Consider the following 13,585-nt stretch of genomic DNA (forward strand, 5'->3'; position numbering starts at 1 on the left):
ACTGAAGTGAAGGTTTATAGGATTAAGAATGCTTTGGAGAAAAGAGGCAAAATGGCCATGATCCAGTAATAAAAATATTTTTAGTTTGCAGATGCATTAAAAAAAAGAAGATTCAGAAAGAAAAATGTTGAAGGTAAAAAGAAAAATTGGAAATAATGAAAGAAGCAACAGTGAGTATTAGAAGGTTCCCAGAAGGCCATGAGAAAAAAGATCCTTTTACATATTTATAGCAGAATTTCTATTCTATTCTACAGTTGGAAACAAATACAATAAACCAAAGGCTGCACAGGGAGTTCTTCAGCCCTCCACTTCAAACAAACCCAGAAGACAGGATATTAAGATTGTACCGTTTTGAACAAAAAGAACAGATCCATAATAAGACTAGAGCTTTCTGATCTTTCTCTGGGATGATATGATAGAATTATTACAAAACCTTTGAGGGAAAAGGATGCCATTGTATGCTAGTCGTATCTGTGATTCATGCTCTCCTCTCTAAGAAATACTGTGCTTTCTTGAATTGGAACAGGACTTAGTGGAGAAATTTAACAGCGCCTGATAACGACTTTGATAAATAGCACCATAATATAGAATAGCAATCTTCTAAAAACAAAGAAGTGTGAAAAGTTCAAAGGAAATCACGAAGGGAAAGTACCAAAACCCTGGCTTTGAAAGCTTTGAATGAAATAAAGCAACGAGAAGATGGAAAAGGAAAATTAAAGCAGGAGAGGGGAGAAATGAGAGACATTTGAAGAAGTAGCAACGCTAAGAACAGAACGTTAAAAAAAAAACTTTAAAAGGTAAATTCTGAGGCTACAGCACTAAATAGATGGAAAAAACAGAGCATAATATAACATGAAAACTATAAAAAGTATGTCATACACATATACTTCCAAAGGACAGAATATACTATCACAGCCTCCTTCAGAAAATCAGTCAGGAATTTCTCAACAAAGATCCTAAAGTGAGGGTCCTCATCCTAAGATAAGATGTGGTTAAACACCCTTCATCACCAAAGGTTTGGAAGGAAAATGAACAGTGTAATCCAAGTCTCTTTAACAATCAAAAAGTAATCTGGAAAGTCAAATTTCCTTACGCTATGAAATCATGAAGACAATTTTAACCAATCTACTCATTACAGCTGCTGATACACAGTTTCCAGAAATATTGGCAAGAGTCAGGCTGATGGGAGTGGAACTGCAGTCTAGAAACAAAAAGGATACAGACTAGTAAATTGTGGCAAAGAAATAAGCCAACCAGTAACTTCTATAAAATAAGAAAGGGTTGGCCCTCCTTTGGTAAAGGCATCAAGTTTCATAAAGACATGCAGCTGAAATCTCTTGCAAGATAACTCTTATGCATTGGTGATGAAAAACATTAGGATGAAATAATACATTTTTAAATCTAAAAAGATGAAGATATATTAAGATAGATCAGTGGATGTGATGAAAATGGCAGAAACAAGATGACCAAAGTCAACAAAAACAAAACCTTGGAAGTACTGTATGTTATCCTAAATGGAACAGTTTCTTAATAAAGTGTTTAGATTTGGGAAAAAATGGGAAGGAGACTTTAAATGATGGCAATCTGTCATACTGCTGTCATCTATAATTACACACAAGAGTGCAAATTACTTAGAAAAATAGATTCAGTGATGTTTGGGAAACAAACAAGCCTAGACTCATTACATGGTACGAGACCTCTACTGTAGAAATGAGAGATTTAATATCTAGGCTATATTAGTATATTTGTTGCATCTCTATGTACACAGATATGAACTGATCAACTTACTCTATCCTGATACAGGTAACATTAACAAAATACTGATTAGATTGGCAAAAACCCAAACCAAGTGATATCAATTGAAACGGAATAGTCTTACTAATAAAATAACACAGATCTTTTTTAACATCTAAATTAAGATGATAAAAGGTAGGTAGCTAGGTACAGATGCTGAGAAAATGAGGACAAGAGAAACAGAATAAGAAAAAGATTCCCAGCTTAAAAAAAAAAAAAAAAAAAAAAAAGAGATATTATATGACAAGATCCTCAAAGGTGTGAAACTAAAACTAATTCTTAAAAACAAAAACATCCCACATCTCTAGCTTTCAATATAGCAAAGCAGAAGTAACCTGAAGACACCCTCTTTGTAATACCTGGTTTATAATAAAAGAATAGAAAGGCTGCTACACAGAAAGCTTAAGAAACTAACCTGACAATACCATTTACTAAGGCTAGCAGAAGATGATTAGGAGAAACGGGTTGTCTTCACAGCAGATCGAAGCTTAGCAGCAAACACCACAATGCAATTTTTTAAGTGAAATATCATATAAAAGAAGTGATGCTGAACTTTTAATTAGTGAATTTCAGTGTATTTGTTTTCTTCTTCCTCATGCTTCTCTCCACATTGCATTTACAGCCAGCAATCGCTCACATCTCTAAGATGTTCAATGGTAGCAAGAACTACCAAGTACAATTACACATGGACTAAAGAACGAGTATACAACCTAAACTATCAGATGAATGAATAAGCACTAGCGAAGCATACCTCTGCTGTGTTTGTGTATTAGCTCATATTCCTTACATGGCAAGATAGTGACACTTTCACAGGTTAACTTTTTTCTTTTTTTTAGTATTACCATAGTATAAACCATTATCTTAAAAATGCAAACTGCACGTGGAAAAACCAACTCTTAGGAATAACAACTGGGCTGTGACAGCGAAATTTCAGATTCCACACCTTTATATGTTCCATTAAGTGTCATAGGAAGCTCTTTCCTATGACAATTATTCTTGCACATTTGCAGATACCAGAAAAATAGTTTCTGTCCCCATGCCACAAAAGCCTGTGCACTGACAGCAGACTTTAGATCTTATTAGTCAGGTATGTGACTTACGGGAGTCTGAGTAAAACGCAAGAAGTCTTCAATCGACTCTTTAGACACAACTTGCAAAAACTCTTCGCGTTTCATTGTGGTCTTGTTTCACCTTGTTTTATAAAGAAAAGAAAAAGAAACATAAAGTTAGAGAAAAGTATTGTGTCTCAAAACATAATCATTTATGGTCTCTGTGAATGGTATATAAGCATATATTTATGTACAGCTTTATCTACATGGTTGTGAGCAAAATATGTCCCCCGAGCTCATTACAATTACCAAAATCAATATTTAGATTTGTAACTGTATTAGGCTGCCTTACTTGTATGCGTTAATTCACTTTAGATTGATTGAGAAAACACGAAAAGCAGATTAAGAAGAATGTTTTGGTTGACGCTTCCACTTTTTAACAAGGACAGCGTTCCCACCACGAGCATTGCTAAGCAGGGCATCTACATGGCCGAAACTCCAGCCGGCAACGTCCACCCGCCCGAAAAGCTCTGACGGGCACCAAACCACCACAACTTTCTCCCCTTTTCCCTTGTCAAGCGACGACCCCGGGAGACGGGCTGGCACCAGGGGCTCCACCTCCTCCCCACAGCGCTCCCCCTGCTCCTGACAGCCCCGCTTCGCCCTTACCGGTTCCGCTGTCCCACACAGGGCAGGCTGTGGGGCCGGAGGAGCAGGGAATGGGGGACACGGGGCCGGGGGGCACCGGGCGCGGCCCCGCTCACGCTGAGGCGACGCCGGGCCGAGCCCCGCCGCGCGCGCTCCGCTGCCGGGTTCGAATAGTCCCGCGGCGGCCGTTGGGCGCGGGCGGGCGGGCGGCGCGGAGCTCGCGTCTCGCGAGAGCCGCGCTGCTTCCTTCTTCCCCTCAGGGCCGTCAGGGCGGGCTGAGAGGCTTCGCTGCCATGGCGGGCAGGGGCACTGCCTAATTGTGGAAGGGGGGTTCTGTGTGTGAAATCCAGGAGATTAAAGCGAAAAGAGAAACGAAATATGCGTGTTTGGCTTCTTTCTCGTGCCTGGGTGGGGTTTTGGAGGCTGAGGAACGTGGCGGCGGGGCTGGGGTCATGGTGGGATCAGGGGAGGTGGGGAGATGAGCTGGGTTACACAGTCCTGTTGATGGATGCGGCTGGACAGCCCAATATAGGCAACTCTGCTCTGTTTTAAACTTGGGTACACGGAAATGGTGCTATACTGTTTTCACCTTACAATAAATACTCACTTGTCTTGAGACGTGCTGTTTAATATCTTTATCAATGATATAGACAGTGGGATCGAGTGCACCCTCAGCAAGTTTGCAGATGACACCAAGTTAAGTGGTGCAGTCGATACACCAGAAGGAAGGGATGCCATCCAGAAGGAGCTGGACAAGCCAGAAAAGTGGGCCCGTGTGAACCTAATGAGGTTCAACAAGTCTAAATGCAAGGTGCGGCACCTGGGTCAGGGCAATCCCAGACATGAGCAAAGACTGGGAGAAGAACTCATTGAGCAGTCCTGAAGAGAAGGACTTGGGAGGGTGCTGCTGAACAAAAAGCTCAACATGAGCCAGCAGTCTGTGCTTGCAAGGCCAACTGCATCCTCGGCTGCATAGACAAGGGGATGGCCAGCAGGGGAGGGAGGTGATTGTCCCCCTCTGCTCTGCCCTTGTGAGGCCCCACTTGGAGTGCTGCGTCCAGGTTTGGGGCCCCAGCACAAGAAGGATGTGGGGCTGTGGAGCGGGTCCAGAGGAGGGCCACAAAATTTATCAAGGGGCTGGAGCACTTCTATAAAGAGAGGCTAAGAGAGCTGGGGATGTTCAGCCTGGAGAAGGGTCTGGGGTGACATCATTGCAGTTTTTCAATACTTAAAGGGGTGATATAAAAAAGATGGAGAGCAACTTTTTGCTCAATCAGGTAATGACAGAACAAGAGGGAATGGTTTTAAACTAGAAGAGGTGAGATTTAAATTAGAGATTAGGAGGAAATTCTTCACTCAGAGGGTGGTGAGGCACTGGCACAGGCTGCCCAGAGAAGCTGTGGATGCCCCATCCCTGGAGGTGTCTAAGACCATGTTGGATGGCCCCTGAGCATCCAGTGGGTGACATCCCTGCCCATGGCAGGGGGTTGGAACTAGATGATCCTTAAAATCCCTTCCAATCTCAGCCAGTCTATGATTCTATGATCTCATCCAGTCAATTACTGTCCAGTCAATTACCTGGAAGGGGCAGATGGAGTAAATCTACATACAGAAGACACTGTTGTCTTCCTGTAGCTCTTAAGTCTTGATGGGACAGTATACATTGAGTATACATTGAGTTAAGTCCATGTATAAGAAACAGCCTAAATACAAAATGGAGCCTAAGTAAGAAACATGCCTAAGAAACAGCATGTCTTCTTCCACGGGTCTCTGGTAACACAGATATAGTGTTCTTGCAAAAAAAATTTCTGTCAACACACAAAACCTGCAACAGCCAGCTGATTACTTTGGTGACTTTTTCCCCCAACAATGTTCCTGTTGCTAGTGTTGACAGCTACACATTTAATCTCAGTCACGGTGAACAATACATGCATTACATATTCTTCATCCAAAATGATGAAGACCTAACCAAGCTGCTTGCCACAGGAAACTGTGTAGGCTAGATGATATTTACACTTTGATAACTTTTTTTTTTTTTTTTTTTTTTTTTATAGTGAGCAGAAATAGTTGGACTCAATTTCTTGAATTAAACATAAGCAGGTTTCAAATTTTGTAAAATTCCCTGTTCCATTTGCTTGAGCTCCTCTACAAACCAAGAAGAGTCAATATGTCAAGAAGTTAAGGGCTTAACTTCTACCTTTCAATTTTGCATTTGCAGTAGCATAACACTTCTCAATATTTTTCAGTGTTGTTAGCTGTTCAGAGGAGATTCTTGACTGAAATTGTTTACTTTCTGTCTGACAGTAGTACAGCATATGCTGCTTTTCTTCACAAACAAAAACCCAACAATTTCCATATAAGTTCTTACATCTCACTGGACTTTCCTGGATTGCTTTTTTTTTTTTTTTATGTGATCTAATTCTGATTAAGTTTAATATTATATGTACAAATTCCCTTTTTAAAAGTAGTGTTTATGTATTCTGTTAACATTTAATTTTTAACATGGAATTTTCTTTGATGTTACTCTCTCTCACGGCATTAGTTGATAATCAAAATTAAGACTGGAACATCTTATGCCATATATATTTGAATTACAGACTTTTCCTGTTACATTTTTAAAGTAAACTATATGTTTGTTTTTACATAGTTTGAAGACTATAGGATGAAAAAATAGTTTATTATAGGATTATCCCATAGTTACTGCTATTTTGTATTGGTTAAAAAATTTAACAGGTGACTAATATGAGAAACTTTTGGAATAACTTGATTTTAACACAAATATTTGCCAGATAGAAATTGCTCTTGGAGTTGGTGAATGGGTTGTGTTACTTACAAGTGGTAACCAAGATGATTGTGTACCCAAGGAACAATAAAGCAGAAGGAGTTAGAAGCCAAGAAATTCATTTTCTTGAGCAACAAAAATAACCTGTCTTTTGTGCACAGGCCGTTCAGTGCCACTCTTTGTCTCTACCTGAATCCGAAGAAGCACGTACCTCTTAACATCATTTTGCATCTGCCTGTCTCCTTTGAAGTGTGGAAGAGGCAATCCAGCAAATTACCAACATCAACCAACCTCCTGGCAGCCACAGAGAAAGGTCCCTGGAGAGACAAATCTCTGCCCAACCTTAATCCCCACCCTGTGAAAGCATTGCCTCCCAGGGACAGAATACCGAAAGAAGGAAGTATCTTGCTGCTCTACTATAAAGAAGGGTCAAGGATTAGGTTTGTTTCAGATCCCAAAGACCTGACTTTTTTTTTTTTCTTAAGATTCAGCTAACTGCAAAAAGATTGTGAAGTGGTTTGTTTGAAATAAGTTGTATGAGCAATTATCACACTTGGAGAATAGCAAAAGCAAATAGAAAAGTATGAAAACTGACATTTCTACATTGTGCTAATGTCTACTCTTTTTGCATATATTAAGAATCTTTGACATTTTAGATCCAAACTGATGGATTTGTTTATCATGTTTCTTGTGTGGTCTGAATATTTCATTAATACCTTGATTAGTCTTTTAATTAGATGCTACGTTAATCACCTGGCTACTGTTTATTTAGTCAGGCACATATCCATTTAGCAAATGAACTAAAACATATTTTAGCTTATAATTTGTGTTGCATAGCAACCACAGAAGGATTTTTTCATAGTATTGAAACTAAAAGTTAACATAGGTAACAACAGACTGAATAACACTGTATGATTCATTTTAAAGAACTAGGTAGAGAAACTAAGAGAGGCAGAATAGGGTTTTGTAGGTTTTTTTTTCTTGTTTTTTTTTTTTTTTCTTCAAGAATCGTGCATGAACTGCAAGCTAGTAATGAAGCTATAACCCTATTTTCAGTTTCTCTAATGTTCCCCCGTTCACGAGTACCAAATAACATGCCTCTTTTTGACATGTCTGTTCATCTGTTCAAAATAATCTATACCCTTTGATAATAATCTCGTATTTATTATCATTTTCCTGTCAAGTCAAGTTAAGGCAAAAATGAAAAATGGGCCTTCCACACATGGTTGCTGAGCAACAGCAAATAAAGATTTGCTTTTGTGCTACCACTTCATAAACTAGTCTTTATTCTTGTTGGTAGCCTGTATGAGAGATCTCAATTACAAATGTCTCTCACAAGAATATCATAGGTTGGACTGTATCAAATATTCCATTTTAACCTGTATGAGTCTACACTATAAATACTTGTAAAAATAAACAAACAGGCAGTGCCCTGAGTATCAGATGCTTTCTTGGCACTTATTTATTTTTTTTTTTCCTATTTGCAACATTTTTTTCTAGATGATAATTTCTGATGAGATTATTGTACACGTTATCTACTAACCTTTTACAATTCACTTCTGTTTCTTTCCATTTGAATATATAATTTGTTATAGTTAATACAGTATCCATGAATCTGCTTATCCTCTGAGGCACACTGTTAATAATTTACATGCATTCATTTCCTTTTTTTTTTTTTTTTTTTTTTTTTGATCTTCTCATACTTTGATAAATAATCTGAACAGCATGGGAGAGAGAGATGAAGTTTCACACTATTCCACTTCTCCAGATCTCCCCTTGCCTGAAGGTAATACTGCCAATCATCCCAGCCTTTATTCAGGGTCAACTGTCAGTTTTCAACGGTGGCGTGATTAGACCATGAAACTGCTTATTTCCCTTAAATTATTAATATTAACATGGAACAATTTGGGAGTTTAAGAGATTAAGTAGAAAAAAAAAAAAAGAAAACATTCACAACAGATAAAAAAAAAAAAAAAAAAAAAAAAAAAAAGGTACTTGTTAACTGGAACAAAAATACGGAAATAAAATGCGCCCAGGGAATGCAAAAGCTTTTCTTAAAAGCCACTCCCTGGAGTAGCTCTCGATGCTCTTTAAGTACTGAAGTGCCACCCTGTGGGACCTTACTGGTACTGCTGGGTGACTTGCACGTTCACACCAAGATGAGTTTCAGCTGTGAAAACAGTGCAACTTTATTTATTTTGCTTTATTATGATGCGTTATGATCAAATAGTTATTATTATGCTCTTACTTTTAGACCTGTTTCGTTAAAGGCAGTGTTTTAAATCACGATAATTTTACTCCGTTAAATATTAGTACCATCAAAATTAAAAGAGATTTCTGAAATGCTATTAAACGCCCACAAAAAGAAACTATCATGTCAGTATCTGTGTGGCTATATCCATCTTGCTGTAAACAAAAGAAGTATTAGTATTCATAACTACAGAATGTTATAGCATAAAGTCATGAGCATCTTCAGAATATTATGTATCGATGAGTACACTTAGTCACTTGTTTCAGACGCAAAACACTCCAGTCACCAGTCACATCTGCCATGTCTAGACTACTTTAACCCTATGAAATGCAACATTCTGAATTATAAGAGACCTACAGCTCTTGTCAGGGTTCCATCTCCTTTCAGCTATTTTAGACTTTATGGATAAAGAGAAGAACTGTTTCAGACGTACAAAAATACTGTATAGAGAGGCATAAGAGATAGGAGATTCTCTCTGTTCCATCTGTTTAGTATGAAACATGAGTACATTGTATATCAGAATGGACATGATTTGTTTATGGTTGCTTTTATAAATATATATATATATATATGTGCATATATGTGTGTGTACATATTAATGTAGCAAACTACTTTACCTTGGTTGTAGAAACCACCAGCATTTATTTGTCTCTCACATCATTGTTGGCTTTTTCAAGGCTGAGACACGACTATTCCCCGTGTTCCTGATCCAGATCAGGAACCTAACCAAAGCCCATTGTACTATTTTTCTTGCAGACTGCATGCCCAGTTTCCTTCATTCACAAACAAATAAATAGGGAATTAAGGGAGTGTAATACTTGCTCAGTGCAATATCATCTGGGGTTATGTTTGGAGTCAGGCTCTTGGAAGTGCTCACAGATTTAGACATACCTGTCAATTATTCCTGGTCTGTGTATCAAACAGATCTAGCATCACAAGACCTGGTGACTATGTCATTTGGCATGTATTTTCTGATCGTGTCCTTAAGCAAAGGAAAATTGTTTCATAATATTTTTCTAGTACAGCCTTGTCTTTGCCCATTTTTCCCTATGTTTATGGTATTACTGCATGATGGATTTTACTGTTGGACATCCTGAGTTCCTAGCCTCATTCTTGAGCTAACAGTAGAAATACAAATTTAAAGTGTAATAATGTTTAAATATGCTGGTCAAGAACCTTTCCCATGTCTTAAACTGTAATTTGACTTCTGTCTCCCTTTAGAGTTGCATCAACTCCTCTAGGGAGTAATATAATCAACTCCAATTTTACAGGGCAGCTAAATTTACAGGACATGAAACACCTATCTGAATTGCTGACAAAGATGTACACTAGATTTTGGAGAATGTAGAACCTGAATCTTCCAGAAGTTTCATGCTTCCTCAAATCATGGACCAGTTGTTTTATTTCCAAGTGCCTGATGAGCAGATGCCTTTATAAAAATGTTTTGGCAAAATGAATCCCCATGTTATTAACCCCATTATGAAACTCAGTTCTGTGCCTCAGATTAAAGAAGGAAAGCAGAGCACATTGGGTTGTATGCCCATTTTTCACTGCTTTTCAGCAATGTTGACTTCAGGCTCCACTTCCAAAGATACCAGGGATCTATACCACTTAACTGCTGTGCAAGAAACAAAGTGAACAGGCAGATTTCAGAATAGGATCTGCACTACCATCTAGTGGTATATAAAGGTGTCTTCAGGAGGAAAAGAAAAAAAAAAAGGCACTTATAAATCCCAAAACTTTAGTGTCTCATTGTGAAAGACAAGCAAAATTAAAATGCTTTATAAGCAAATTCAATGTTAAAAAATAAGTATTATTTTCATTCCCAATAATCTGAACTAGAAAGAGCATGTTATTAGAAAGATATTAGAAAGAGCTCAAATTATATACGTAACATTTTTAATTACTAAATAATTTTTACACACTCACTTATCGAAGATTGCAACTTTTCCCTGTTTTTGTGCTCAGGCAGTGTTGCTCCAAGCAATGGAGCAACAATGAAAGCTATGATGTAGAGCAAAGTTACATAAGACTCCAAGATTTACAACCGTTTCAGAAATCTCTCTTAGTATCTTAAGGCTTCAATTCCAACTCACTTTACCTGCATATTAATGATTTACCTAATGAAACATGAAGATTTAGCATTGCCACAAATACCAGTCTATGAGTCACAACCATTTCCACGAACTCATTTTCACTTAATTACATTTTATTTCATTTTTCATCACCTGTAGGAGCGACATGCCTTAAAAAAAAAGTTCTTAATTTGGATGCTGCTGTCAGAGTCTGTCACATTTATCCAACTAAGCTCTGAACTGAAAGTCACAACAGAGCACCTGTTCACTGGTTATCATGTTTACTTTAGCTTAGAGAATAGTTTGATTCAAGCCAAACCAGATAAAGGGCCTTATCAATTCTAGGTTGAAAACACTGAAACCTGGTAACTTGAACTTAACTTCTAGATAGCAACTGAAAAGCACACAAAATACCTGGAGTATCGGTGAAGGTATTTCTCCCATGCTGAAGGCTGCATGGAACTGACTTGCAGAGTATTTATTAAATTATTAATCTGCACGAAGCTCCAGTTATCAGTCTCTGAGTGTTTGTCGAATAACACATTAGCTTGCAAATCCACTTGAATTAAAAAACAAAACAAAACACTCTTCTGAAATTCTGTGTTGGAAACAATGACCATTAAATGTGAGCACTTTTTTTTCTTTACTTTAGGGATCTCTCCCCAGTTACCAGTAAAATCAGTGATCTTCATTCAGAACCTAGAGACAACTGTCATTTTGCTAGCATTATCTATGTTATAGCTCAAATTATATACGTAACATTTTTAATTACTAAATAATTTTTACACACTCGCTTATCGAAGATTGCAACTTTTCCCTGTTTTTGTGCTCAGCCAGTGTTGCTCCAAGCCCACCTCTGAGAGTCAGGAAGCAAAATGCCCATGAAGACCTGCTGCAAAGGACCAAAAATGCATTTACTTAACATGAAAAAATGTACTCAGGAGTTATAGAATAATTCATGTTGGAAGGGACCTCCACATCTTCTAGTTCAAACTTCTGCTTACAACAATTCCATTAAGCAAAACAAAAATAAAACAAAACAAAACAAGTTGATCCACACAGCTACACAACAGGTTCTCACTATGCACTGGTAAATGAAGTCACAGGACAGCCAGGATGCTGGGACTTCGTGACTTTCTTCTGTACGTCACTTCTCAGGCTGCACAGCCATCAGTGGGGGCAGTTGGGTTATCAGGTTCTGGCAGTAGTGGGTCCCACGGTCCCATTGTCCCCATGCCAAGAATCACCCCAGCTGTGGTCCCCTGGGATGTTAACATGTACAGCCCCAGTATAAGGATGGCATCTTGACTGGCTTTGCGTCCTCATACCTGTTTCTGCATGGAAGTTAAAGGGAAGAATGGTCCCTGTTAGCCCTTAACTCCTTTGCAGTGAAGTGTATGGCTACTGAGCGCTCACAGGAACAAAAGGAGACAGGTTGGCTTCACTTCAGTTGCATCTGAGGAAACAGATATGCAGCAGTCTGCTCAAATTGGATCCCACTGTAGGTGACTGGCAAGCAGTATTCCCTGCAGATGGTGAGAACAGAGAGCATCACCCCTACCACATGAATACAGATGAGAGAACTTTGCTGCCAGAGCTGCCATCTAATCTGGCAGCTAAGCTCACAACGTAGCACTTATAGAAATACAAGTGGGTTTCTTACTTCAGCTGCTTTGCAATTTTCAGATAATGTATTTCAGAAGATGGCAGAGAATATTGATGAGATCCTGACAGTAAGCCTTAGAAATTAGCAGAAGATCACACAATGATAAAGGTAGACACTTTGTTAAGGTGTATAAAAACAATACTTGTCATGAAATAGCTCAAATCCTTCAGCAGCCAGCTACAGCCACAAATAGGTCTGGGGACCATCTGAATTTTTGGTTCTTTCTACCAAATGTCCAAGGTACCATCTAACATTCAGAGTTTGTCTGGGAGGGAAATACACATAATTAAAATAATTAAAGCAGAAATCACACAGGAAACTAATTTTTTATTCAGCTCTTAGCTGAAATGACTGTATTGGTAACAATATTGACAAATACGCTCTAAGATGGAAACTAGAGGATGGTCCAAAACTGTTTACACATTGCAACCAATGTTAAGAAAAAGTCTAGGTTTGGCTGAGCCCATCAGATCAGTAACCAAGCCCATCTGGACTGTTGTACACTCTGACAAGTTCTCGTGAACACAGGCAGCACGCTTTGCAAGTGCGGGTCCAGTTACCACCTGAAGGGAAGGTTTGATTTGGATCTAAATTTGTCCTGTCTTTGATCAACAGAAACCATTTATTCTGCTACAAAGGAAGATACCTCCTCCAAAAAAACCCTTCTACAACACAAACCTTGTAATTTTGTAGTTAGCACCAATAATGTGTATCCTGTGGGGTCCCTTCAAAATACAGTAGTGCCCAGGTTATGAACATCTGCAGTTTTTATCTATGGATGATGAGAACTGATTATTAGGAATTGAGACATGTTTTAGCTGTTTAAGGGAAGAGGTATTATAAATATTTAAGTTCCAGGTGCATTTGAAAACATATTTCATGACAATTAGTATGTGCTAGAATTGTAAGAAATTGTTTAATTGATTATATTATGAGGAAAAAGAAATAAAGATTTAATATGTTCTTTGTTCAATTTAAGTGTGAACCTGTTCCAAACCAACAAGCATGGAATTCCCCAGTTCAGGGATTCATCCTGTACTTCTCACTCCACTTTCTCTCATGTAAAACCCCCAAATCTGCCTGTACACCTCACAGCAAGGCCACCTAGGTTGCAGTAGTTGGAACATGTGGCTATTTTAACAGGATAAAATTCGCTTAGATTACAAATTCAGACAGGAAATACAAAAGAGAAAAAAACGGGGTGTGTGTAGAGGGAAGCAAGACACTGACTTCCATATGAACCATTTATTGAATACATGCATCATAATGTAGAATTACATGAGCAAAAAAGGCAATCTGTACAAAATTGATTACCCTTTG

General features: G+C 38.4%; 1 protein-coding gene across 1 annotated transcript in view; it reads right to left on the minus strand.

Annotated features, from left to right (window-relative positions):
- Positions 1-2,969, minus strand: part of NCAPG2 (non-SMC condensin II complex subunit G2) — a gene marked incomplete at both ends in the record, with an annotated part of 41,274 nt that extends 38,305 nt beyond the window's left edge. The window contains one exon of the mRNA XM_084281362.1: positions 2,895-2,969. Coding sequence (XP_084137488.1) covers positions 2,895-2,969 — 75 coding nt within the window. The remainder of the gene's footprint in view (positions 1-2,894) is intronic.
- Positions 2,970-13,585: the final 10,616 nt, after the last annotated feature.

The sequence above is a fragment of the Netta rufina genome (genome assembly GCF_964035555.1).
Source record: "Netta rufina genome assembly, chromosome: 2".
NCBI classification, from domain to species: Eukaryota; Metazoa; Chordata; class Aves; order Anseriformes; family Anatidae; genus Netta; species Netta rufina.